At 38.6% G+C, this 27,976-nt stretch overlaps 1 protein-coding gene across 2 annotated transcripts in view; it reads right to left on the minus strand.

The window, feature by feature from the left end:
* Nucleotides 1–27,976, minus strand: part of DYNC1H1 (dynein cytoplasmic 1 heavy chain 1) — a 95,101-nt gene that overhangs the window by 20,424 nt on the left and 46,701 nt on the right. The window contains exons 31-60 of one of the 2 annotated variants that reach the window (XM_020971199.2): nucleotides 27,778–27,961; nucleotides 25,708–25,920; nucleotides 24,964–25,202; nucleotides 24,447–24,603; nucleotides 23,181–23,408; nucleotides 22,506–22,736; nucleotides 22,179–22,319; nucleotides 21,475–21,708; nucleotides 21,164–21,370; nucleotides 19,764–19,885; nucleotides 18,917–19,082; nucleotides 18,362–18,525; nucleotides 17,380–17,509; nucleotides 16,233–16,366; nucleotides 15,844–15,958; nucleotides 15,349–15,510; nucleotides 15,056–15,270; nucleotides 14,743–14,947; nucleotides 13,250–13,423; nucleotides 13,014–13,133; nucleotides 12,783–12,903; nucleotides 10,207–10,402; nucleotides 9,931–10,048; nucleotides 9,601–9,816; nucleotides 9,049–9,261; nucleotides 8,777–8,904; nucleotides 6,464–6,617; nucleotides 5,729–5,875; nucleotides 5,480–5,630; nucleotides 3,105–3,358 (exon numbers count right to left, since the gene is read on the minus strand). In XM_020971199.2, coding sequence (XP_020826858.1) covers nucleotides 3,105–3,358; nucleotides 5,480–5,630; nucleotides 5,729–5,875; nucleotides 6,464–6,617; nucleotides 8,777–8,904; nucleotides 9,049–9,261; nucleotides 9,601–9,816; nucleotides 9,931–10,048; nucleotides 10,207–10,402; nucleotides 12,783–12,903; nucleotides 13,014–13,133; nucleotides 13,250–13,423; nucleotides 14,743–14,947; nucleotides 15,056–15,270; nucleotides 15,349–15,510; nucleotides 15,844–15,958; nucleotides 16,233–16,366; nucleotides 17,380–17,509; nucleotides 18,362–18,525; nucleotides 18,917–19,082; nucleotides 19,764–19,885; nucleotides 21,164–21,370; nucleotides 21,475–21,708; nucleotides 22,179–22,319; nucleotides 22,506–22,736; nucleotides 23,181–23,408; nucleotides 24,447–24,603; nucleotides 24,964–25,202; nucleotides 25,708–25,920; nucleotides 27,778–27,961 — 5,239 coding nt within the window. Of the gene's footprint in view, nucleotides 1–3,104; nucleotides 3,359–5,479; nucleotides 5,631–5,728; nucleotides 5,876–6,463; nucleotides 6,618–8,776; nucleotides 8,905–9,048; nucleotides 9,262–9,600; nucleotides 9,817–9,930; nucleotides 10,049–10,206; nucleotides 10,403–10,739; nucleotides 10,936–12,782; nucleotides 12,904–13,013; nucleotides 13,134–13,249; nucleotides 13,424–14,742; nucleotides 14,948–15,055; nucleotides 15,271–15,348; nucleotides 15,511–15,843; nucleotides 15,959–16,232; nucleotides 16,367–17,379; nucleotides 17,510–18,361; nucleotides 18,526–18,916; nucleotides 19,083–19,763; nucleotides 19,886–21,163; nucleotides 21,371–21,474; nucleotides 21,709–22,178; nucleotides 22,320–22,505; nucleotides 22,737–23,180; nucleotides 23,409–24,446; nucleotides 24,604–24,963; nucleotides 25,203–25,707; nucleotides 25,921–27,777; nucleotides 27,962–27,976 lie in introns of both variants that reach the window. The other variant, XM_020971198.2, reaches the window with a different exon arrangement.

Raw genomic sequence — 27,976 nt, forward strand, 5'->3', positions numbered from 1 at the left:
GTTTCACTTCCCACCTAGTAAACTGGTAAAGATGAAACGGTCACGCAATTGGTAAAGATTGGTCAAGCAACATTTGATGGGCTGTGTAAAGGCAAACATACTATAATGTTGGTAAATTTATGAACTGGTCCAACCATCATGGAAAACAATTTGGAGTTATGCTAATGAAGTGAATAAAATGTCCATATAATAAACATTTATTAACCACCAACTGTGTGCCAGGCACTGTACCAAGTGACAGGAATATAAGAAGAGGCAAAAGACAATCCCTGTCCTCCGGGAACTTACACAAATATATACAAAGCAAACTCAGGAAAAATAGGAAATAATTAAAAAAGGGAAAGCACTGAAAGTAGGAGGGGTTGGGGAAGGCTTCCTGTGGAAGGTAGGATTTTAGCTGGGACTTACAGGAAGCCAGGGAGGTCAGTGGTTGGGAGTGGGGAAGAGAGAGCATTCCAGGCATGGGAGACAGCCACAGAAAATGCCCAGAACCTAGAGATGGGGTGTTCTGTTCTAGTAATGGCCAGGAGGCCAACGTCACTGGATCAAAAGATCACTACTAGGCATCCCTAAGTAGGCTGAAGAAAGAAAAAGCCATAAATACACCAAAATATTTATAGTAACATTTTCTTTTTTTATGATAGCAAAAAAACTGAAAACAAAGTAGATGCTTAGCAACTGGGAAATGACTGAGGGAATGTGATGGAATTATTATCATACCGCAAGAAATGAATAACATGAAGCATACAAACAAGCATGGGAAGACTTGTATGAACTGATGCAAATTAAAGAAAGCAGAACTAGGAGGGCAACATAAACAATAACTACAATGGAAATGGAATAAAATGAACAGAAAAAAATAAAGAGATATCATCACAGCAACGGAGTATCAGAAGCACAGCGTGGCAAAGTAGATAAAAGATGGGCCTCAAAATCAGGAAGACCTGGGTTTCAAGTCCTGTCTCTGACTCACAATAGCTGTGTGACCATGAGCAAATCACTTTACTTCTCAGTGCATCATGCAGACTTTAAGACTCTACGTTATATAGGATGTGTTAATCGATACCAGTGCAGTTCCTCACATAAATGAATACTATTACTACCACTAATTATTATTACTGTTATAAACAAATGAAAGGCAGTAATAAAACTTTAAATAATTTTTAAAAAGCAATTTTAGAAAGTTCATTGTCATAAAAATAAATTTCCTTTTACACTGATATGGCTAAAATTTTTTAAACTAAGTTTCCGAATCTAGCACATGGAACACAAACATGGAACACTGATACTGTTTCACCCTAATTTTAGCATTCTGAGAACGGTGGTACAAAGGGAGTGAGGGAGAGCAAAGTAGATGGAGGCAACAAGTGTAGACAGATTTGGGGAAAACCTGCTTGCTCTCAGCTCCAAAAGTTCAGAGATGCATAAGCCTAGCTGCCTTTAATAACCAGTCATAGATCACCCATCAGTACATTTAAACCCTTATTCTTCATATGTTCAGTTTATAACACTCTTAGCATGTAAAACTGTACTTAGGATCATAAGACTACCAGTCTAGAAATGGAAGGGACCCAGAGGCCATCTGATCCAAACCACTTAGTTAACAGATGAGGAAACTGAGGTCTAAGAGGTTGAGTGACTTGCTTAAGGTAACACAGGATATAAATTCTTTTGATCTGAACTAATACTATCTCTCCAAGAAGGACTGGGGAACCATAAACTATAATATTCTAAGATTTGGTTAAGTTCATGTTTACTCTATCCGTACACTTCAATTACATTCTCTCCCCTCCTTAAGTGTTGGCTTTCTAGACTAAAGAATGCTAAACTTCCTACTATCTCTTCCTGAATTCTGTAAAGGTAGGATAATTTTATTTCTAATTCTCTATCTGATGACACTTCACACCTACAACAATGCTAGTGACTAATGTGAACCATAAATCTAACTTGCATGTTATCTTCAGTCTCCTTCACCCTTAAAAACCCTTCATTAGGCCCTACCATCTCTCTAGGCTACCTTCCTATATCATCCCTGCATTACTCAGCCAAATGCCGGGCAAAAAATCTCTCTACGCTTGTTGCCCCTCCATCTCTTCTCTCACTCCTCAACCTTCTGCAATGTGGTTTCCAACCTCACTGCTCAAGTGGGACAGCTCTCTCCCTTCTTCTAAACTTCCTTATATCTGTTGAAGGGACCACTGTTCTTCCGGTCTCACAGGTTAGTAACTTCAGAAGCGTGCACCTCTCCCCACTCTCCCTTGCTCCATTGAGCAGGTAACAAACTTTGCTGTCACTTTCTCTCCAGCATCACTTGCATCCATACCATAGTTCTTGGCCACGAGGCCACCATGTTAGTTCAATCCTTTAAAGCCCACCACCTCCCTGCTCCAGCCTATTACAAAAAGCTTTCTAATTGGCCTCCCTGCCTCAAGTCTCTCCCCAGTCCAATCCATCCTCCACAGAGCTGCTAAAGTGGACGATCTCTAAGATCAAATATAAACTCTTGTCTGACTTTTAACCCTTCACAACTAGCCTCTAGTCCCATCATATACCACTCCCCTTCCCACAAGTTAGATGCTTCAGCCAAACTGGCCTCTCTCTTCTTCTGGCCATCCCCCAAGTCTGGAATGCAAGCTCTCCTCACCTCTGCTTCAGTGAAGCCCTCACTTCCTTCAAGACACGGCTCAAGTACCCCACCTTCTCCACAATGCCTTTCCTAAACCCCCAAACTGCCAGGGCTCTTCCTCTCTAACTATCTTGTACTAACCTACATTAGACTTCTTTTCTATTCCTATTGTATATTCCTATACATCACTGTACATATCATATCCCCGAGAGTGGGAATTGGCTTAATTTGTTGTCTTTGTATCTCTGACTCCAAGCACAGTGCCTGGCACACATTAGGAGCTGAAAAACACTTAATTTTTAAATGACGAGTCATCTGGCACATAAGGTTAAACATACAGCCAATCAAACCAAGCTTGGAAAATCAACAATTTTTAAGATTTGAGCTCCAAAGTGATGGTCTAAATTAAATAAACTCTGAAAACATTAAAAAGCCAAAACTTGTTTAAGACCAAGGGAAAAGCCTCAGTATTTTTCACCTGTTTCAATGACTCCATGGTAAAGTAAATACTGCTACAGGCAGTAGAAAGTGGTAGATATTGCTGGGAAACAGTTTCAACTTCCTGCATGACGATGTCAGTTTCTTCTACTTTTCGAGTGACCTCTGCTGCCTCCTTCTTCAGATTCTCCAAGGTAGTAATGATGGTGTCATCATCTAAAATACGTCCCTTGACCTCATTAAGAGCTTGCAGCAGAGACTTTTCTAACTGGCGCAGACGCAACTGGAATTCACCTTTAAAAATGAACAAACAACTTTAGCTACAACAGTGAAATTCAGTCATTCAGCAAACATTTACCCACTCTGTAGAAGAGGGTCAGGGAAGGCTTCATAGAGATGCCATCTGAAGAAAACCAAGTTCTAGAATTTATACTCTGATCGTTAATATAAGTCAATGGAAGGGCTTTTTTTTTTTGGTTTGTTTTTCTAAGGAGAGGATTCAACACAACCAGAGACTTGGGCAATGCTATTAAAGATTAGAGAGGAGGTAAGAAAATTATAACAATAGCCTAAGTAAGAAAAGATGAAGATCTGAATTAGGGTGGCACAGTGGAAGAATAAAGGGGATAAATATAGCAAAATCATGGAAGTAGAATTGACAGAATTTGACAAATGAGTGGTTGAAGGGGGTGAGAAGAATCAAAGATGACTCTGATGTTACAAGTGTTACCATCGTCAACAGAAACAACAGATGTTAGGAAAACGGACAGCTTTTCAGTTCTAGACATGAAGTGTTGAAGTGCCAAGTTGTAATATCTTGTCAGTATACAATATTAGGCTATCCTACTGGCCCAGGATGGTAGGGATAGGGAGAGGCATAAGGATCAATGACACAATTAAGGAAGCAGTGAGAAGAAGTAATAAGAGAGCTCAAGCGACCTGAAGACTAAGATGACCTAAAATGACATGGCACAAAGGGACAGGTAAAGATAACATCCCCCATTTTAGTCGTCACTCAGCAGACAGATTAAGGGAAAGGTCAAAGGCAAAAGAGCAACGATCGGCACAATTTCTAGCACTAAATACATGGCTAACACCTACTGCTAAGAGGAAAGCAACCTTATGAATGTTTGCTGTCGTTTCAGTCTACAATGACAATGTGGTAAAGAAGGTTACAGCTACTTTAAGGGAAATACAAACCTTGCTTGGGGTCTATTCCCTCTCTCAGAGAGATGGCAAATAAAGATGAACTGAAGCATCCGTTAACTTCCCGTGACATGTTCCAGAGGATTCTTACACAGTGCTTAAGTGCTGCTTTGAGGCATCAGTAAGTTACATAGCCCCAAGCAGAAGGCAAACAACCTTCCTGAAAGGCCAGGTGACTCATGCTCTAGGGGCTGCCATGCGCGGCTCCATGGTTGTACTCAATTGGGGATAACTGTTAACGTCCAGGTTAGGGCTCACTATGAAAGTCAAGCCCTGCCAAGGGAGAGGCAGGTGGAGGAACTACACAGCCTGCTCTGTGGGTTTATGAGGAGGAGGAGGAGGAGGAGGTTTATTCCTCGGTCCCGCAGAATATGAGATCCACCATTTCTTCTAAGTTAAAGTCCCCTAGATACATGTGACAAAACCTGGAACGCTGAACTTCCTCAACTTTCTGTTCTTGTGGTTGGTCAGTTGTTTCAATGGTATCTGACTTTTCGTGACTCCACCTGAGGTTTTCTTGGCCAAGATACTGGAGTAGTGAGCCATTTCCTTTGCCAGCTCATTTTACAGAAGAGGAACTGAGGCAAATAGGGTTGCATGACTTGCCCGGGGTCACCTAGCTACTAAGTGTCTGAAGTCAGATTTGAACTCAGGAAAATGGGTCTTTTCAACTCCAGGGTCAGCACTCTACCCACTGTACCATCTAGCTGCCCCTCCTCAACCTTCTAACTTTCACCAAATAAAACTCTACAAAACTTTCTCAGACTGAATGTTGTGCACAGTAACAGCCACACTGTACAATGACTAACACTGATAGACTTAGCCTTTCTCAGCAATGCAAGGATCTAAGACATCTCCAAAAGTCTCATGATGGAAAATGCTGTCCACATCCAGAGAAAGAACTATGGAGTTTGAATGCAGATCGAAGCATACTATTTGCCATTTTTTTCTTCTGTTTTGTTTCCTCTTTTTTGTGGTTCCTCCTATTGGCTCTAATTCTTCCTTACAACATGATTAAGGTGAAAATATATTTAATAGGAATCTATATGTAAAGCCTATATCAGACTGCACACTGTCTTGGGGAGGGAGGGGGAGAAAAATTTAAAACTCAAAAGCTTATGGAGTGACTATTGATAAATCAAAATAAATAAATAGAAAATTTTTTTCTCAGACTTCATTTTAGCTTAACTGTTAGATTTAGACACATACCTTGAAGTTTAAGGAGATCAGAACGTTTTTCATCCACATCAGGTCTCTCTGCTTTAAGAACCTCATTCAGACACTGGCTTTGTAAACTGCTTCGGGTTACTGTGAAGTTCACAAATGTCACACGAGAACAGAGATCTGGCGGGAATTCAACCTATCAAAAGAGATAATGGAATGCATTCTGCCTTGTATTCACTGACAGTACCTGAAAACTTCACAACATTTTTACACATGGTTTGTCTCCCTCCTTACTGTTGGGTCTCTGGTAGACAGGAAGATGACAAATGATGGAGACAAGTCTATATCCTGATCGCCAAGGGTAATCAGTACTCTTCCACCTGTTCTCCGGACTTCACGATTCAGCACCGGATTCAAAACTGGGTCATAGCTCTCCACATCCTACATAGGAATAAAAGTTTAAATACTGAATAAAACACCTTCCACAATTAGCATCAACTAAATAATGACCTTAATGAACAAATGGACACGCTTAATAATCAGGATAAACATCTGGAACCACTCACTAGCTAAGAGCTTTCCAAATAGGTGTCAAATTAGGTTTTCCCACTGAACTTATAACGAGGTTTATTCTTGCACTATTTTTTGTAAAGTTACAATTTCTAAGTTCCATCCCCTCTATTCTTCTTCTAAAGAAAGCTTCAGGGTTCTCAAATCATCAGAATGTCTTTATTCATATATAGTTTTCTTTTGTCTTTGCTCACAATTTCTAAAAATCAAACATGGGCCTGAAGCAGGCATTCTTAACCTAGGATCCATGAACTTAAAAAAAAATTTTGATAACTGCAATTCAAAATAATTGGCTTCTTTTGTAATCCTGCATATTTTATTTTAAGCTTTTAAAATACTATTCTGAAGAATCCATAGGTTTCACTAGACTTCCAAAGGGTTCATGACACACACAAAAACTCTGGCCTAAAGGAACACACTTGGGAGAACAAATAAGTTTTGTGGAATCTAACTATGTACCTGGACAAGAAGGGGGTTACCAAATCTCAGTGCACTTTCTAAATTCTTTCTGAAAGCATCATCCAAAAAGCTTGTTCGAGTAATTTTCCGATCTTTATACTCATTCATAATGAATTCTGTGGCTTGTCCAGAAGGATCAATGATCAATGGATATCTATAATCACATAATAAAGGGTCAGCTTTATTACACACACACAAAACAAAAACTCATTGCAAACCGGGAAAACAAGAATGTATTAAATATTTATAAAATGATTTGCACAAACTAATGCTAAGTTTTTGATGAATTGTGTGAACATCCATATTATCACTGTTTAGACAACAGAAAAAAAATGCTTCACAACAGTGTAACTCTATAGCTTTTGTTACAAGCAATACCAGGTTTGCAAAGACCAAATACTAATTAAGTACCAAGATGGACCTCTGATCTTATCAATCAGGAATCCTCTCCAATGATGCAGACTGTGATCCATCCACGCCTGCCCATTCTGTGCCATTCTCATTGATGTCCTCCCTAAAATCACTACAAGGGTCCCAGTAATTGCACCAACATGCCACACACGAGGCAGCCCCTGAACAGGCTGACCATCCATCTGTTGGTTATCAGACCCTAGCAATCAGAGTTGTGAACATCTTCCAAGGAATTGGAACTGATCTTGATATATGAACGGGAGAGGCTTTGTTATAAAAGAGATCTCAAGGTAGCACTCTGCCCTGTCTACCAAATCAAATGCTTTTTCATACTCAGTAAAAAATAAGCACCGCGCCATCTTTTATGTTCTACGTGCGCAGACCGGGGTAAATGTCACTTGTGAAGAGGTTGTTGTTCTCTTCTAATACCCACATTGAGCATGACCTTGATTTGCATATGGATTTATGGGTTGATACTAAATTTAAAATAAATCTAACACCAGATAAAAAATTAATTTGAAATGTTACAATAATAAAAAGCATTATGGTATTAATAGGGCATCTAGTCACAAAACTGTGCTGCCTGGGTACATTACAAGCTTACGTTACCAGTCCTCACTGCCACAAGGCAATCCTTTTATTTCTCTTTAATAAATCCTCCATTTCACTGCCAACAGAAGCTTTTCCAAACCATCGCCTTCCTCCCCAGGCCTAACCCTCCTCCCACATCCCTCCCCACGAGGTTCTCCACCCTCTCAGTTAACCTTACCACTCACTTTACTGAGAAAACTGAAGGTATTTGCTATAGGCTCACTCTTCCCCCTTTTTCTTCACCTCAAAGCTCCCTGATACCATCCCCTACCATCTCCTCCAGTCTTGAATGTGGCAGCCCTTCCCTTTGCTAAGGACCAACCCTTCTGCAAGTTCCCTTGATCCCATTTCCTCTTGCATGTTACCCTCACAATAATTCCCACCCCCTTTCTCCTCTTCAATCTTTCCCTATCTCCTGGTCCTTTCCCACTGCCTTTAAATATGCCCAAGTCTCTCCTATCCTTTTGAAATCCACAATATCTTTGCATTCCTCCCCTTGTTGACTCACACGGATACCCCCCAATTCAGGCCCTCATCACCTCTCACCCTGATTATTGCCACCTAAGAGGTTTACTCATCTCGAGTCTTTCCCCTTTCAAATCCAATCCCCTACGCTGTCGCCAAAGTCCTGATCTGGCCGTGGTGCTCCGTTACTCAATAAATGCCATCAGCTCCCTATTTCCTCTAGAGTCAGATATATAAACTCTTTAGTTTGACCTTCAAAGCCCTTTACAACTGCCTCAACCTACCTTTTCAGCTTCACTACACTTCATTCTCCCTCTCGATTCTCTATAGTTCTGACAAACTAGCATTACTGCTCATACTTGGCATTTCATCTCCTGTCTACCTCTGCCATGGTCACCCCCCGTGCCTGAGATCCTTCCTTCCTTCTGCCTCTTAGAATCACTTACTTCCTTCAAGTACCCCTTCTACATGAAGCCATTCCTGATCTCCTCAAGCTGTAAGAGCTTCCCCTCCATAACTAAATTTCATTTTACAATTACTCCATATATGCCACTCTACAGAGGAGAGCTTAAACACAAATCACATTTCAGTATCTAATCACCTTCTTTCATCACTGCAGTTAAATTGTTTTCTCTCATCCCTATCTCACTGAAAAAGGACTACATTGGCCACTCTATTCTTCTCTCCAGGTGAAACAATTCCAATTCTTATAACATCCCCAGTGCTTATTCTCAGAGAAGAGAAGGAAGTTTGAAAATTTACCAATGGTGAGATTAAAAATTACCAGAACAAAAACACTTTAGTTGTCCTTTGAAGGAATTAGGTTTGAGTTGCTTGTAAACATACCTATTAAACCGTTTAAGCATGATTGCATTTTCAGTGCACAAATCATCTGCAGGTAATGAACTTGCTTGCCAGCGAAGCCGCTCATCAGCATTTGAAAGATATTCTGTCCTTGCAATATCTGTACGGAACTGAAATATTAAGTCTTTGTTATTTTTCCTTCATCAAAACTCCCTGCTTTTGCACAAAACTTGCTGTCTTTGCAAAAGCCGACCAAATATTAAGTTTGGTCTTACACTTTTAACACCAGAACATAAGCCTCAGTGGATTTTTACCTGTATATTTGCTTGCTGTAAGTGATGGGACCAAGTAGTAAATAAATTCTGACGCATCTGTTGGTCAAAATAGCCAGCATATGCAATGAAGGCAGCAGACAACAGACAATCTCCTGCAATTGTCGACATTTGGTTTTTGAAGGTTTCACTCGTTTTCTCCCAGCGTTCACGCTCAGCAGACAAACTCTTGAGAAGAGCAGTACTTCTGTTGACCTAAAGTTAAAGCATACAATTTAATTAAAACCATATGCAGCATTTAAAGTTGGGTTGTTTATCCAAGAATGGTTAGAAAACAGTCTTGGTGCCTAATATTTCTACTCTCACAAAATGCTAATGAAGGCATTTAGAAAATCCCGTTAATACAGAACCTGCACCATGCAACCTCAAATTGGTTTTAAAGCAGCATGTATCAGGTGATATCATCCCCTTTTCCAACGAAACGAAAGTCTTACACATTAATCTCAAATATCACCTTCCAGCATTTTTTTTGCAAATTTGGAGTTTGGAAAAATGGAACAAGAAGCAGCTTGAGGATTAGCAGTAAGATCTCACTTTTGCTTCCACAGCAGCGAGGTCTGCTTTAATTGCCTGGGCCTCTGAGATCAGCACAGCATATTCCTCCTTGTACCGAGCAATGCTAGCTTCCAGGTCCCGTATCATCTGTTCCACTTCGTTAGCTTTCTGCTGGTTGTCTTTGGCATCATCTTCCAGTTTCTGCAACTCATTCCGCAAGGGCTCTACTCGCTTTAGCATGTCTGCATAGTTAAGCTGTCAGATATACAAAAGTTGATCACTATCATAGGCAGTCTAAGGAATCTTCTGGTCACTAAATTTCATGAGTAAACGCTTCTATGTATGGTTATTCCATGCGGCACTAATTACCTGTGCAATTGCCCATTTAACCATGGGGCCACAAGCCAAGGATGCTCTGTTTACAATTTCGTAATTGTAACTTGGATTGGACATGTAATTCTTCTTCATCTTTTCCCTTATGGCATCGCTGCAAAAGAATTATGCTCTTTAGAATAAATATAAGAGTAGGTCAGCATCTCTTTGGGATTCAGTTCTTCAAAGTACAAAAAGTTCTACTTCAAAGTCTCTACAGTGTCTCTATACATTACCCCAAATGACCACTGAAGACAAAGCTAAAACCAATACCTTAGTTCTTCAATATTAAAGTTGACAATGCTGCTGATGAAATTATCTCTGAGAATAACTGGTCTGATCTTTTTCCAATCATTAGTTTCCTCACCCAACAGAAGACAGATTGACTCTAAAGCCAGTTTTACCGCGGCAGGAGGGTTGGCCATTGCTCTCACTTCAACAAGATGCTGCTTCCTTATAGAGCTCACAGCTAGTTGTGGGGATGAAAACAGCATTCAGCATGCAAGAGGTTAAGGAATTATAACACTACTGCTGGGAATGTCCGAAAGAAATTTCAGTTCTTCACTCACAAAAAATTTGCCTAAAGTTTGCTGTCTGATAGTACATGGTGTCTTTAAGGTAACACCACCAAAGAGTATATACAAAGCAGGTGACTATCATAAAGTTAATGAGAATTTCTGCTAAATATAAGAAATTCCATTGCCAAATTTAAATTCTTCCTTCCAGATAAAGACAACTATCTCCAAATATGTTATGAACAATTTCTTTCAATTCCCAGCAATAGCACTGTACGTTCATTTAATCACCTGATCTCCTCAGCAGAAAAGTTTACAATAGTTGGTATGAAGTTTTCCCTCATAATGATGGAACGTATCTGTTTCCAGTCAGTGGTGCTTTCACCCAACAGCAGACAGATGGACTCTAGGGCCAGCTTCACCGCTGCAGGGGGGTTTGCCATAGAGCGGACCTCTACCAGGTGTTGCTTCTTTATTGATTTTACAGCTAAAAGACAGCAGTCAAACCAGTTGGAGCAGAAGGAATAGAGAAAGTATTGATTGGGGAGAGGGGAAAAGGAAGATTGAGTACAAACACAGTAAGACAGAAATAACAATCACAACCTGAAGCTTTGAGCCTCCTCTGAAAATTCATGCTATGGCTAAGAAGATCTGCTAGACTAACGTTAAGATTTGGCATATATTCTAGGGCTTTAGCTCTTCTGAATTCCCATCACTACAAATGGAATTTTATCATATAGAATACCAACTAACTAGATTAAGTTACCAACGTGAAGCACAGTATTTCTACAAAATTTACTGTAGCAAACTTACACACCAGATGGACAGAACGGGTTACTTATTATTCACAATGACAACCCTAATGACATTTGAAAAGGCTAATAACATAGTAAAACCCTCTTATTCACATAGGGAAACTGTACACAATATCTATACTGTCTTCATGTTTTACTTTGCACTTTCCAGCCCAGTTTTCCCATTCTTTTTTAGTAACTGATTCTGTGAAAAACAATAATGAAGAGAGTTTCACTATGCAAGACACCACCACCACCAAGGAATAAAAAATCATTTCTGGCAGGGGAAACTTCTACTACTAATTTAATAGTAATTTATTCATGCTTATAAAATAATTTCCTTAAAAATAAAAAAAAAATTAAGAGAATTTTAAACAATGAAAGGGAAAATCCAAACCAGAAAAAGAGAGAGCCCAACATCATATATAATTTCCAAGCAAGAAAATTTATATTTTTCCAAGCAAAATTTCCAAGAGCATAAGGATGAAATTTAAAATTCTAAAACAACAGCCAAATCTTACATCAACTGAACTATGTAACTTCCTATTCTCAAATTCTATTAAAAATTGTATTAAGGATAGAATTAGATCTTATCCTGAATAAAATAATAAAATCAGTAATAAAAATTTGAATCAGTTTACCATATTTCCAAAGGTTAAGGAGCCACTGCCTCCAAAGAATCCATAAGGAAGTTATTAGCATTACATAAGGCATTAGTTTTAAATGGAAGGCCCTAGAACCTGAGTCTTTTACCTTAAAGAATGAGAAAACTACAAAAAGCTCAAGGTTTTATTATTAGAAACAATAAAACCTGATGGCAGGAAAAGGATGAAACAGAAAATTCTAAGACTGAAAACAAATTACAGAGGTGTCAGGGAGAGATATTTTGTCAATACAATTATTTTGCAGCTGGAAAGACGAATTTTGGCAGACTCAGGGAGGGGAAGAAAGTGAGAAGAAATGACTGCTGTCTCTACTTCAATTTAAGGTACTGACTTAGTACCAGAATGTTTTCCTATTGGTTTCTGAAGCAGAACTGTGTGTTTTAATACAATGCATTAACATAGGGATGCCATGCAAATGAATGACCTAATCACCTAAAACAAACTCCAATCTCTAAATTAAAAAGGAGACTAATGTAATAGTGCTTTTCAATGTCAATTTGGGACCTGGAAGAGACAAGATTTTTAATTCAACTACTCCGACCTCTCTGGGCCTCTGTCAGCTCACCCATAAACGTGAGTGACTTGCCCAGATCCCCTCACTGACTTAGGGGCAGAGCCCAGAGTAGATTCCAGGTCTCATGACTGTCAGTCCTCCGCTGCTTCCCTAGACAACAGACTACATAGGGACTGTACTCTCTGAGATAAGGACAATGTCCCTTGTAAGATCTTTCTTTTTAAAGATTTACCCATTCTACAATCTCCCTCGGAGTATGTGTCACCCTGCTGGGCATCGCCTCAGAGAAAGCCAAGTCTGACAGGCCTGAACTTGAAGGCTCTTTTCCTAGGAAGTTCAGCCCTTAGCTGTGCTCACGTACCATTCTGTGCTTCAATGACGGCAGGCTCCACTTTATCTAGGTCTTCCTTTACGCTCATCTGCTTGTCAGCAATCACTTCCTGCTGCTTGTGCAGCTGTTCTTGAATTTCTTGGCTCATAACCTATAAAGATTCAGCAGTTTGGCATCACATACTGGCTCCTGCTTAATTTATTCAATATTTTGGGGGGAAGGAATAAAAAACTAGCTTCCTAATGAAACAACATAGCCAACCTTTTTCTTTTCTGCCTCCTGCTGATCTTTCACCATCTTTTTCAGCTTGTCATTAGCAGCAGCATTCTTGACTTCAAGCTCCTGGCTTTTTATCCTCAAGTCCCGACGCAGCTCCTCCACCTGAGGTCACAGTGCACAGGTGTGTAGTGTGGGACCCACTACTTCCACCAACCCGCTCTGCTCTTTCCCTCCTCCCTTCCTACGCTCCTTTCACTTCACATCGAAAAAAGCCATACCTGGTCAACTGTTTCTTTGATTTTTCTAAGACCAACATTCAAATGCATTTGCTGCTCTTCCAATTCACTGCGCTTTTCATTGAACAGATTAGCATAATGGTTGATGAAGTCTAAATAATGCCGAGGTGTGATTGCCATAGTTCTGCCTCCTCGTTTTGCTAAACGAGCATTAGCCTTTAAAATGAAAGATATAAAAATGTGTAAATAGGACACCTAGTAAGCAGAATCAAATTCCAAAAGGGAAATACTGAATAGGTCAAGAATACTTTTGTTCAAAAGTATACAGGGTGCCACTTGGCTAAAAATGAAGGCAGGGATATGAAGCAGACCTAATTGGAGTGGACTTTGTGAGTAAAAGACCGGTCAGGGCATAGGATTCTTCTACACAGATGCCTACAGCAGAGATGGCATCGCCCAGGCAGAGGACACAGTTAAGAGAGTACTTGAAAGCAGCATGTCCCAGAAAGGAAATTTATTTGCTTGCTTTAAGGGAGAACTGCAGTGTTTGATGCCATTTCTCAAAAAAGCTTCCAATGAGAAAGAAATCTGCTGCCTTAGTGTACTCATGAAAAAAAAATTTTTAATTTAAAATATGTCACGAGCTGAAACCTTCACACGTGTTGTTTCCTATTAGCCCCTGAGCTTTGAAGACTGTCTCACTCTCCTATTTGGATCACCCACACTTAGCACAGAGCTTTGCACAGGATAAGCACTTAATACATGCTTATTCATTCATCATAACTGTACCCGATGATTAAGTTGATTTTACTAGCCAGAATCTCTGATCATGAATAACTGTTAAATATCTTGTCTAACAGTCCAGTCCTAATTTAAAGAATGATGCAAATTAGATGGACTTGAAGATGCTTTCTGTATTTTTAATGTTCAAATATCACTTGCATTGTCTTTTACTTTCAAAAAGAAATTAAGATAATTTTAGATAAGGCTGATAAAGTCCAACTTTTAAGCCAATTTCTCAGCTGGAAATATCCATAAATATCATATAAATATCATATAAATATATTACTTAATGGAGAAGACCTTAATTTTTTTGTATTACTTTTACCTGTGATGAAAAGGAGTGGAGTGGGAATGAGATAACTTGATGGTTAAAATTCTATGTACAATAGCCAAAGTCCCTCGACTTATCGAAAAGCAAGGAACGAAGCAATTCCATGAATTAAAATTAAATAGCATTTCAATCCTTGATTCCCTAATATTCTAGGTGGTCAAACAGTGCAATTCCCTGCAATTACAGCATTGCTTTTTTATTACTAAAAAGCATTTCATTATGATTTAATTAAAAATAATTTTCATTCTGTTCCCCTTAGTAAGAATAAGCTTCACACTAAAGATCTTCTACAACATATTGTTGTATTGTAAAATGGTGATGTCAATTAGGATTAAGTTTGTCAAAAGTCTGATAGAAGAAAATTATTTTTGTACATTACAGGTTAAATTTTTACAAATTAGTCTAGTGATATAGAATCTACCTGATGAAGAGTCTGATGAACAAACACACAACTATTCACAATGGCTTCCCGATGGGATGGTGGCTGTGGTAACTTGTCATAAACAACTGGCATATAATCTGGTACGACGTAATTTGGCTTCTCAAGGTCCATTTTACTAGTGAATTCTTTGCCGACTTGATAGAGGGCTTCAGTGGACCAGTCCCCAAACCAGTTGAGCACACACCTAAAAAAGACAGTCTTATGTCTTTTCATACAACAACATTTCGTCTGTGATAAATCAGGAACCTAAGGGACTGTGTCTGAAACAGAAAATGACAGCGTATCAGGTTACCTATTGAAAAGAGCAGGTGAAGTAGCAGCTCTGTCCTTCAGTCCCTCAGAAGAAGGATTCATGGTAAACACAACATGGAGATTGCGAATAACTTGGCTAGTGAACCATTTATACAATTCTTCATGTGAATCCAGCATTAAACCTTCTTTCTGTGCGCCCTCTTTACATTGGGTCATAAGGGTGGCATACTCATCTCCTTCAAAGAGACCAGGAACCTAACAGGGAAAAATGAACCACATTTTCAAAAATTCGGTAATTACCAGATAGGTCGATTCAATGTGTTATTCAATTACCTCTCCATTGGCAAGGAGGGTGTTCATTCGCTCTAGGAACCCAGAATCCAGTACATTGGACTCATCCATGATGAATGCTATCTTCTCATTTTTACAGCCAGAACGTCTCAACACAGTCCTAAGATCTTCATCAAAATCTTCACCGGTATACTTTCTGTGGACCTATAAAGTTAATTCAGAGGATAAAATTAATTTATGACATAGGATCTTATTCTTCTAGGGCAGGGGTGGGGAACTTGTGACCTTCTAGGTCCTTGGGTGTGTCTTTCTGACCCAAGTCCAGATTTTACAGAACAAATTCTTTTATTAAGGGGATTTGGTCTGTGAAGTTTGGATTTAGTCAAAGGGCCACACTTGAAGACCTAGAGGGCCACATATGGCCTTGAGGCCACAGGATCCCCACCCCTGTTCTAGGGAAATACTGTATGTTAGTAACTGAAATAATATTAAATGTACAGGCTTTGGTGGTATAAATGGACATCGGGTTGTACCTACCTTAATCTGATAGACGCTTAAACCATTCATCCAAGCAACAAATCTGGAAAGAGTAGTCTTTCCTGCTCCACTAACTCCAATAAGCAGCAAATGACCTTGAGGCTGACGGAAAATTCTGAAAAGTATTAAAAAATAAGACAACTCAATGCAACATTCATAAGATTTTCATGTCACTTTGAAAATGAAACAACACAAAAGGTTCTGAGATCTAGCAGCATCATGGAAGATAAAGTCTTAGGTCCTGCACAGGTTAGGACTTCTATTAAAATTTTTTCCTTCTGTACTGGTGTAAGCTGATTTACAAGCTGGAAAGAAGGATCTGCTTTGCTTCGCTTTTTAGTAAATTATAGCATCCATTCTCACACCAGGAAGGGCAGCATCACACCTACCGGTCAATCCTGAGGACGTGATCTAAGACTTCATTAAACAGCACGAGAGGGACATCAAGTTCTTCTTCATAGAACACTTTCAGCCGAGCTTTGACATAATCTCTCAACTCTTCTTGATCCACTGGGATGTAATCCTACCAAAACCAAACAAAAAAATACCACACACATATGTATACACCTCCACAGCTACATTTAACTCAAGTTGGGAGAATCACATCAACAAGAGTGGTAAGCCAAGATGTCAGAAGCAGAACTTAATTCAGATTTAAGGAATTAAATATTTAAGTTTTAAGAGTTCCATATATACCTGAAGTTAAGAGAATACAAATATACTTAGGGTCAAGAGTAACTTTTCTATCCTTAAAAATTTTTTAAATGCTTAAAAATAACTATTTTATAATTTTTGGCCTAATTTCACAGGATTGTGGTGAAAACTAAATGAGATAACATTTGTAAAAGCACTTTTGAAATCGTCACATGATACACAAATGTAAGATATACTCACACCATTAGTAAAGTATCTTAGGTGGTAATGAAAACATGATGATTTAGGGAAGTCCTACTAATTTAGACAATAACCCTACCCCAGGTGTACTAAACTGACAAAATCCAGGCTGTTCCACTGATGTGCCAGTACAAATGCAGGTAAGATGTACCCATAAAACAAAACCCCTTAGTAAGAAAATATATTCAGCACTGATTATAAGCTGCAGGTTTTATATGGGGGGAAAAGTACTGCCTATATTTAGAAAAGAACAAAAACTCTGTGTGATTCTGGAAATAATGTCAGAAATTCTTAACACTGTAGAAAAAGGGAAGCATTACATTCTATCACTATGCTTGGATTCTTTGCTATTGGACAGACCATCTTAGATAAGTGAGAAAAAAAAAGGACCAATTCCACTAACATTTATTAGGCACCTACTCTGTGCAAGGCATTGTGGATACAAAGACAAAACTACACAGTGCCTCCCTTCAAGAAGCTTGCCTTCTACTTTACAAGTTCTCATTCTCAGCTTGAGATCACTCTGACTGTAAATATCTACTACAAAAGCAGCTCTATTTAAGAACTTTGTCAAATTTGGAGGTCATAAAAGGACAACAGAAAAAGTGATGTTATTAATGAAGCTATTTAGGTTCAAGTTACCTTTGACAACCAGTTGCTATATAAGATGGGCCTGCTCATGGCTTTTTCTTTGTCAATGTTAGGGAAGTGCTTTAGAGCTACCATGTCAATATTCTCATCAGTCCAACGTCTCTCCTCATCTTCCACAAGTCTGTTTTTAAGGAAAAGAATAAACAGTGACTTAGAAGGTAAAGGTCTAAATACAAATGCTGTTCCTACACACAGTGTTTTATATGTTCTTGGGATAAATCTGGAGGAACTATGGGAAAACAGGCACATTGTTCTACTGCTGATAGAGCTGTGACTCAGTCCAGTCATTCTGGAGAGCAATTTGGACTATGTTCGAGAAGTCACTAAATTGTGCCTCCTCTCTCTGACCAACACTACTAAGCCTACACTTATCTAAAGAGATCAAAGAAAGAGGAAAAAGTATGTATATTATTTATGGCAGGTGTTTTTTTTTGTGGGGGCAAAAAACTGGAACCTAAAAGGGTGCCCATCAATTGGGGAATAGCTGAATAAACTATAGTATATGAATGTAACAGAATAAGACTGTGCTATGAGAAGAAAGTGGCAGCCAGATGGTGCAGGGGATAGGGCCTGGGCTTGGAATCAATAAGACCCAGTACCTGGGTGCCATGCACTGCTCAAGTGAACTTTAACTGAACCCAAGGCCATCCCTGACATCGAATGGGCCAGGCAGAATGATGACTAAGGTTACCTTAGGAGCCAACAAGTATTTATTAAATGCGTACCATGTGCCAGGTACTGCGGTAAGCACTGGGAGGACAGAATATCAAGACAGCTCATGTGAGAAAAAGTCTCCTTTCTCATTTAATTCATCATGAGCTCCTCCTCCTAGGTCTACAAGGGTGAAAGCTACTTAGATTAAGGAATGTGAGTAATCAATACCGAAAGCTGAATACAGTGTGGTTAACTGCTTGTCATTTCAGAGACAAAAATTCCAAATAGGTTCTGTTTTCAAACACTTCATTTTCCTTACCTGTCTTGGAAGAGACGGAGAGCTTCATGTGCCCAAATTCGAATAAGTCCTTCCACAGGCAAAGTCTCTAAAGGTCTTAAGGCTTCAAAGATACCCCTTACCCATCGGGTCATTTCACGGGGTGAATAAATATAATGAGGCTGAGTGTCCTGAGTAAATCTCTCCTGCAAAGTTACAAAAGTTTAAAAGTATGTAAGAATATTTTACTACAAGATGACAAGGGCAAAGAACATAAGCTCCTTGATCATCATTTATCCTACATTCCCAGTATCTAGTACAGCGTGCTTTGGATGTTGGAGATATTTAACAAACGTTGGTTGAATCAAAAGTTAAAAGTGTGTCATATACAAGTAACATGTAATTATTTTATGCAAATATCTATGTATACATTATACAGATATAGATAGCTAGACAGATACACAGGCATGCAAAAGGTCTCAGAAAAAAAAATCTCCTAGTCTAAAAAAGGCATTGAATAGAAAGATGACCTTTTAAAAAAAGAAATCTGTCCAATAACTAGAGAAAAACTTGGTGGCAAATTTAGATTAGAAGTACCTGAGACATTGTATAGAACTCAACCATTGCAGCTGTAAGAGGTTCTGCATATGTTCGAAGAGATGGAATGAGTCTCAGCATTGCTCGGTTAAATGTGCCGTATATCTGAGTTAGTGATGCAGGTCCTGGATAATCCACATACACTACTGGTACATGGCGTAAAAATCTGGTAAAAACAACAAATCATTTTAAATAGGAAATTTCATCTAAAAATCAAGTTAACCATTTAATCAAATCCAATAAGCATCCTCTTTCCCATTTTGGTCCAAATCATCACTGCTTAACCTTTACTTGAAAGTTTCATTTGTTAGATCTGGGAAGGAACTCACTAAAAGCAAAAAAGCATCACTGGCCTCTACAGTCAATCCTAGATTTCAAATTCCATGAAATTGTTGATTTGGCTCTGTAAGTACTCAAAAGGCAAAATCAAACGGTATCAAATCAATACAGAAGGCTAGGAAGGTAAGGTGTGTTAATTTAAGAATAAAATTATTTTTCTAGAACAACAAAAAAGACAAGAATGCCAGAGAGAATGCTTGTAAAGAATTAGAATGAGTTATAGAACCTAAGAACTGAAAAGGTACAGGGCTCCTGTTTTACATATAGGGAAACCAAAGCACCCAAAGGAGGAATCACTTGTCCAAGGTCACTTGGTAGAGCTAGACTAAGAACTGAGATTCTCCAACAAAAGTGTGATTACTACCTGCTAGTAGATTTGCACTCCTCTATGCTACCTCTTTTTTTTTTCAACCACCTTTAACACTTAAACTTGGATTTTATTTGTGTAAATCAAATTACAAGTAACGTTGGGTTCATGCTAAAATTGTAAAACATGCAAAGCTACTACCTGTGTGAGAGAGGCTTTCTTCCAGGATCAGTAGGTGGATTACAAGCTCCAACAAATTGAATTCTCTCCAGTTTCACCCATGTTTGATCAGATGTTCGGTAGAATCCTCCATGTTCTACCATCTGCAGGACAAAAATGGGAATATGAAAGATTACAATCAAAGAATCTAAGAATTGGAAAGATAATTAAAAATTATTAAAATTTAAAAATTACAGAGAAATACTCCCATATACAATAAAATAATCTTTTCCCCCAATTCCTTAATGGAGAATTGGGGGAAATGGAGAACTGAAGGATGATGGGAAATTCAATTTATACCTGAAAAGGAATCTCTTGTCAACATCCCAAAAAACAGACCGTCTAGACTCTTCTTGAAGAACACCAATGAAGCAGAAATCATTACTTCCGAATATGTTCACTCCACTTATGGATAGCTCTAATTTTAAAGTCATTTTTCCTTACAACAAAGCCAAAATCTGCCTCTTTACCACTTGCACATATTGCTTCTGGTTCTACCATCTGGTACCAAGAACAAATCTGATACCTCCTCTTACTTGAGACCTATGATGTTCTCCACAAGTTTTCTCTTCCCCAGAATAAACATTTCCAGTTCTTTCAATAGCTCTTCATCTAACATTATCTCAAAGCCCTTTACAATTCTGGTTGCCTTATTCTAAACACAATGCAGTCTATGTCCTTCCTAAACTATGGCTCCCAACATATGAACTCTGGGTATGGCATGGAAAGGCAAAGTATAGGAGAACTCTACTATATCATCCTCATACTATGGTCTTCTTAATGCAATCTAGGACAGCATTAGCCTTTTGTTATTTTGCTACTGTTATTGTTGTTGGATTTTTCTTTGTTTTTGTTGCCACATCACTCTGTTGACTCACATGATGCTTGGTCCAATAAAATCCCCCGATTTCTCTCATAGAACTGTTATCTATAGCTAGTCATATCTATCCCAGCACATCAATGAAGCTGACTTTCTGAATTCCAGCAGTATAACTTCAGATATACCCTTATTAAATTTCATTTTATTTCACCTAAAATGCTAACCTGTCATCAGCTTTTTCAATCTGGACTCAGTTATCTAAAATGGGTTAACCAACCCTTTATGTTTCTTCAAGTCAAATGCAAATCTGAGAAGAGTGCCAGCTTTGTTTTCATCTAAACTTTTGAAAGAAATCTCTAAGGACAGAACCTTAGGGTGTTCTGCTAGAGACTGCCCTCCAAGCTGACCTTTAATCCATGACTACTCCTTGTGTCTGTCATTAAACTAGTTCCTTAATTATATGACCATCAAGTTCAGATCCCCTGTTTACAAGGATAACATGGGGAACTTTGTCAGAGATGACAGACACAATTAATTTATGGTTATTTTAAAGCATACAAACCTGTCTGATAAATGATATGACCCTCTGCGTTCCATATTTATCCATATCTGGCAAGTTGATTTCATCACAAAACAAGACCAACCACTTTCCAAGCTGAACTGGGGCCAACACCACTCCATTTGGTGTACGCCTGTACTCACAGTAGTGATCAAAGGTCTTTAGAAGGAGCTCTGGAGTAGTAGCACTTGAGAAGTTAAGCCCAACAACCTAAGGAAAGTCAAAGAAAAAGGTATGGAGGGAGAAATGTTTTAATGAAAGTACTAAAGTTTAAGTCTATGGCATCTCAGTTGGCATGTTGCTTTTTCTTTTACCTCCATATCAGGCAAGGCCCTGAGAGCACTAAAAAGAGTCATAGTCTTTCCAGAACCTGGCGGCCCACACAGGACTAAAGGCTTATGCTCTGCTAGCCAGGTATACAAGAGTGCTTCATGACGGACTGTGTCTAAGGTTGGTACAACAACATCAGGAGCAGCAACCTTGTGTGTCTCTACTTCAATCTGAGGAACCTTGGACTGCCATGGTGCCCATTCACCAGTAATAGAAACCTATAAAACAAGGAATACTAGGTTAGGATAGTTTCTTGAAACATTTGTTTACATCCATGTACACTAAAACTTTCAATAAGAAATTTCAGCATCTACAACTAGAAGTGACACTGAAGATAACGTAATGCCAACCCCATAATTTACAGATGAGGAAACTAAGGGAAGAGACCTGTCTACATCTGCCCAGCTAATAAGTGGCAGAGTTATTAGAGCATGAACTCTATCTTCCAACCCCAAATCTTTCCACTACACCAGGCAGGGGCTGTGGATTCACTCCTAGAGTACTTGCATTTCTTGCTATGCCTCAATATCAACAAATAAAAACCAAAGTTCTCACCATTCTTAACAAAATAAAGTTTAAACTCACTGCAAGTCTGTTTCAGGATGAATCAAACCTTTCAGCCAAAAATATTAACAGAAATATGGGTTTTGAAATATATTTGGAAAGACCAGAACCTATAGGCACTTACTTCGTAATCAATTATGGGTATATTAGGTGCAGTGGGCAGTGGCACAGTAGTAATCCTTCTGATGTATTCACCCAGCTCAGCTCTCATTTTCAGACGACTATCTCCAGATAATGACCATAAAATGGCATAAACCAAGTATCTCTGTTGGAAGAGGAATTATAATTTAATTTTCTACAAATTACAAAGTAAGAGATGAAGCCACCTAGTCAAAATAAAGGTTCGCCTATCTTAAATCCCATCTTAACATTTAATAAAAAAATTCTATCTTAAAACAGCATACCGGCCTCCAAGTTTGGGGGTTACTTCAACTTCAACAGTTTAAATTACCTGAATATAACGTTCTAGTTGATCTATCTGCATGGGAAAGTCAGGATGGTTTGCATTGTACTGGGCAACATTTCGGCAGGCCTGATGCAACATGGAGAAAAGGGAGCCAAGACACCGTAACCGAGTGAGGTCCATGATGTGTTCTAACTTGAAAGCATGCTCAAGTGCCTTCGTGACCAGCCCATTAGATGTGAAGTATGGCTGCATGATTGTTGCTGCATCTCTCTGGATCTATAAAATAAGTAATAAATTAATGGTTATTATCAACAGCCTAGAATTTTTTTTAATCACCAACCACAAGATGAGTGGATCTCACGGCCATGATAAAAAAATCTGGTGGAAAAATTTTTCCATAGTTACCACTTGAGTTCTTAGCCACCTCCTGAAACAGAAGTTCTTAACCTGGGCTCCATAACCTTCTTTTTTAATAAATGTATTTCAATATAATTGGTTTCTTTTGTAATCCTATGTATTCTGTACGTTAAAAAATATCGTTCTGTGAAGTCCATAGGCTTCGCCGGACTGCCAAAAGGCATCCAAGGTACGAAAAAGGGTCAAGGACCTTCATCCTGGAAGCAGTTCTTCAGAACCTAGGAATATTCTCAAACGTTTGCTGTTACATTCTTCATTTTTGAAATACCTGCTACAGTTACTGCAAGAGGCTTTAAATCCTACCTGCAACATCGGTGAAGCAGCTTCTTCACCTTCATCCTCTTTTCCCTTGCGTCTACGCTGGGCTTCATCTTCACCTTCATCCAAGGGGATGCTGCGCAGTCTGGCCAGAAAGTTATTGAATATCATGTCAGTACTCAGAACATCTTCACTAAACCAGACCATTCCGCATCTTGACACCGTGGCCAGCGTCGCATATTTCAGATCTTGTACTTCAAACATAATTCTAACCTAGAAAAAACACAAGCAGTAGATTGATGTTGTGCAGTTAAAAACCAAATTCTTTCATCTATTTATACACAGAAAAATTATAGTGTCATAGAAACAAAGGGTTCACTATAAGCTAGTTCCCACAATCAGAATATTCACCTACATTTCCCTCCTAGAAGATGGGTGAAGACTTAATTATACAAATGCAAACTGGGAGCAGGAAGGTTTTAATATTTGTACCCTTAGCCAAGGAAACTCTTGATAGTGGACTCTGTATAAAGATAAAGGCTGGACTGTGATTTCCCCAGCACAGGGACCTTTAGGTGAACTCCCACAATACAGGGCAAGACCTTTATTCTTAGAGAGGTGACTGGCAAACAGATGAAATGACTTGCCCTGGGTCATACAGCCTGTCCATGAAAGAGGCAGGATTTTGAATCCAGGTCTTTCTACTTCAAGGCCAGCTTCCTATCCACCATGCCAAGCTGCCTCTCTTGACACAGCATGGTCACAAAATCATTACCACAGGACCCAGGTAACTAGGTCATAATTATAAGAGCTACCATCTACTTGGATAAAAACCCAGAACTTGGCTAACTGATGGCAAGATAAACAAACGGTCAAGAGGACCTTCTGTTTCTTAGACGGTTTCTATAGTTTAGTTTTTAGAGTTGCAAAATTTAGCTCTAGATATTTATGACATATACAGTATTTATCCCACCTCTCAACACTGCCCACTTCTACACAGTCATGCCCACCCAGCAGGTCATTATTTTTATAGGCCTATGATAAATACCTATTTTCAAAACTGGGTTACTAGCATATCAGATTATGAACAGCAGAATACCAATATATTTTCCATTATGTCTTATTACTTCCTTCTCTTCAAAAAGGCATTCATTACCCAAAGGAAGAAACAGTTTAGAGTCCTGCTCATATAAATGGCTACTGAAATAGAATTTTATCTTCATAACTTTTTCTAATAGTGTCAGACTGAATTTCAGCTAGCTAACAAAGGAAAGCTATTTAATAATAAAAATATAAAAGAGCACAATTTACATTGGGTGGAAGACTGAGGCGCTCTCCATTTGGCAAAGTTAGTAGTTTATTGTCATCTAGTACAGAGTTTAAGTTCTCAACCCACTCAGGATCAACATCTCCGTCAAAGATGATCCACTGGCGCTTCTGCAGTTCACCTCTTACATTATCGATGATTCTGAATTGAAAGAAAAATTTAAATAAAAATCTGATTAAGAAACAATTGCAAAAAGGTTTTTCCTACTCTCCTCCAGGAGTAAGGTATTAATGAAATTATAGTCGTAAAAGGTCTATAACATTTAATAGTAAGTTGCTTCACTTTTCTGAGCTTATTTCCTTAGCTATAAAATGGGGATAATGTTCTACCTAGGTGATTATATCTAACAAGGTAATTTATACAAACCGTGAGCATCTGTTGTTGCTGCTATTACCACTACTATTTTAGTGCATGACTACACTTCAGTGCAAGAAACAACATTAAGTTCATTAACCTTGAATACAGAATCTATCTACGGAAACATAGGTTAAAACAACTTACTTTCTGAGAACATGTGTGAACAACCCGTCTGTCCATTCTCGAGTATTTGGGTCCAAGGTACCATAAAGATGATCCTTGCTAATTGCTTTGGGATCAATGATGTGTGCTACCCCTTCCACGCCTTCTAATCTTTCCAGTGCTTTCAGGAGAACTCTCCAAGCCATACTCTTTCCACTTCCCGAAGGCCCCACCATCATTAACCCATGATTTATTTGGGTAATCTGATAGAGCTGAAGAACCTACAAAACAAACACAAAACCACATACAAAACCACACCCTTCAATATTCTGGATATTCAAAGGGATTCATCCATTTTGTATGGCCACTGTGTGCTAAGAATTTGGCTCTGTGAACTTTACAAATAAATTTATAGAAATACATTCAAGAAAGGTTTAACATAATCCATGGAAGATTGTTCCATAAGAAGTAAGGGAAATTAGGAATGTTTATAGCACACAGCTCTTGTAACAGAGAGCAATTATTAATCTTTCCCACAAAATATCACTCAGTGCTAGTGTCCAAGGCAGAACAGTGAACTAGACAGACAAGATTACCTTTGCATTGCATTTCTTACACATTTATATGGTCATGATGCAAATAGTGATGTTTTCTAAATGCCCAGCATGGGGTAAAATAAAAATAAAATAAAAAATAAGAGAGAGAGAGAGAGAGAGAGAGAGAGAGAGAGAGAGAGAGAGAGAGAGAGAGAGTGTGTGAACTATATAAATATAACTTTTGAGATACCTTTTCAACCCACATTCCACCAACTTCTTCTCCATCACCATAGGTCAGGTACATTTCCTGACAAACTTTCTTGAGCTCTTCTCGTAGTGCTGTCATCTCACCACGATGATACTGGACCCCGGGAAATACGTCAGAGAGAAGACTGAAGAGCAAAGGAATATCTTCTGCTACAAGCTTTGGTACCATTGTTTCACAGACACTCTGAATTAGAATCTAAGTAAAAAATAACAGATTATATGTTTCAGAGGGAGGGGAAAAAAAGCCAATCCTCATCTATCATAATCCTTCAAAATATTTACCAGCTAAAAATTCAGATTACCTTGAATTCCATAGCTTCTCTTGTTTGTCTGGTTTAAGAGTTAGGTGAAGACACTAAACTCAATTTCATCAATTCCACTTAACTTATCAAAGTACCTAGTAAAGGTAATATATACCCTGAAGCATTTACCAGAGAACCAAAAAATAATGCCTGCTCTAAATAAAATCAATCTAGCAGGGGAATCTAGACATGTATACAATAATAAAGGTAAGCTATAATAAGTGAAATGAAGTATAAAGTAGAATGGCTAAAGAATTCAGGTGGGATAATATACATGGAAGACAGGAGGCTAGTGACATTAACGATGGAAAGCCCTTCAGGCAAAAGGACCAGCACTAACAAAAAAAAAAAAAAAGGAGTCAATGAAAACAAAAGGAGTGCATATACCATGTTCAGGGAATGCTGAACCTAGAAATTTGACTACTATGTTAAATTCTAGTCTAAGGAGTCTGCATTTTATTCAGTTATCTGAATGGGGAGCCGTGAAAAGCTGGATTGTTAGAGGGTTTTTTTTTTTAAATCAACTGAGTACAGGATTGGTACTGTGCTTTAGAAAAATCAATCCTTCATAAATGTTGAAGAGAGGATAGATAAAGGAAAAGAGAACAGAGGCAGGGAAATTTACATAGAAGCCTACTATAATAATATAGACAAATGGGAAAATAAAATTGGAAAATCTGGGCCACTCACATTCAGTCAATTCAACAAACAGTTATCAAGTTTAAACTGGGGGTAGTACATGAAGGCTTGATGGAAGGGATGGCATTTGATATAGACTTTAATTTATGGGTAGAAAACAGAAAGGAAGATCTGGATCAGGATGAGAGTAAAAGATATCTACGTGGACCCCAGTCTAGTCTGGCAATAAAGGTGAGTGGTACAAGAGAAGGCTGGGAAAGATGAAAATCTTGGGCTGGGACCAAATCATTGAGGGTGTTGAATGCCAGGTAAAATAGACTGGACTTTCACCTGCAGGTAATAAGATGCTATTTCTGGTGCTGTACTAGTCTGAAGACAATCAAAGCTATGACTGGGGAAAAATAACCTGGAAGAAAACCAGGTAGGATGGAACGAGAGCAAGAGATGAGCAGAACATTAGGCAAGAAACGACAAGAGTAAAAGCAAGATGTAATGGTATGAATTTTTTAAAATGAGGACAATCATAACATCTAACAAGGCAGTTTTGGGGATCAAATGAGACAAGGGCTACAAAGTGCTGTGCAAACCTTAGTGTGTTACATAACACTTCGTCAGCTGTTATTACTGTTCTGATTATGAAGGCATGAACCAAGGTGGAAGCATTAGGAATGCAGGAAAGAAAAATGGAAAAAAAAAAGTGGCAAAAAAAAGAGTCCAATGTAACAGTGAGTTTTGGAGCTCAGCTGTTCTGAATGGATGAGGGCAAAGATGGCGGTATCCCTAACAGAAAGAGTGAGGTCAGGATGAATAAAGAGCTTTTATTTTAGGGGCAAAAACAAAAGAATTCTATTTTGGAGGTGCTATAGAACATTCAGAAAGAGATGTATAACAGGCAACCAGAGAAGAGTCTGGGGTTGAATAAGAGAGGCTAAGGCTGCAGAAAAGTACTATGACAGTGCACGAAATCATGAAAGGAGACAATACAGAAAGACAAAAAAAAGAGACAAAGGCTGAGAAAATAACCCTGAGTAACACACCACATTAAGTCAAGACAAACGCTTAAATGATATTGTCAGTACCTGTATAAGAGTTGAAAAAATATTTGCACATACCTCTTGCTCTGGTAGATTTTCAGCAATTTCCCCTTCATCAACTACTTCGCCACGTTCTTCCTTTTCCCTTTTGATCTTCTGAATTCTCTCCCTCTTCACATTACCTGCACTTACCAACACACTCTTCAAAGCTCGAAGACCAAAATCATAATGACTTTGAGAGGAAAGCTGTTCATCGCACAGCCTAAAAAGTGGGGGA

This window comes from Phascolarctos cinereus, unplaced genomic scaffold, assembly GCF_003287225.1.
Source record: "Phascolarctos cinereus isolate Bilbo 61053 unplaced genomic scaffold, phaCin_HiC Scaffold_2;HRSCAF=192, whole genome shotgun sequence".
Taxonomy (NCBI): Eukaryota; Metazoa; Chordata; class Mammalia; order Diprotodontia; family Phascolarctidae; genus Phascolarctos; species Phascolarctos cinereus.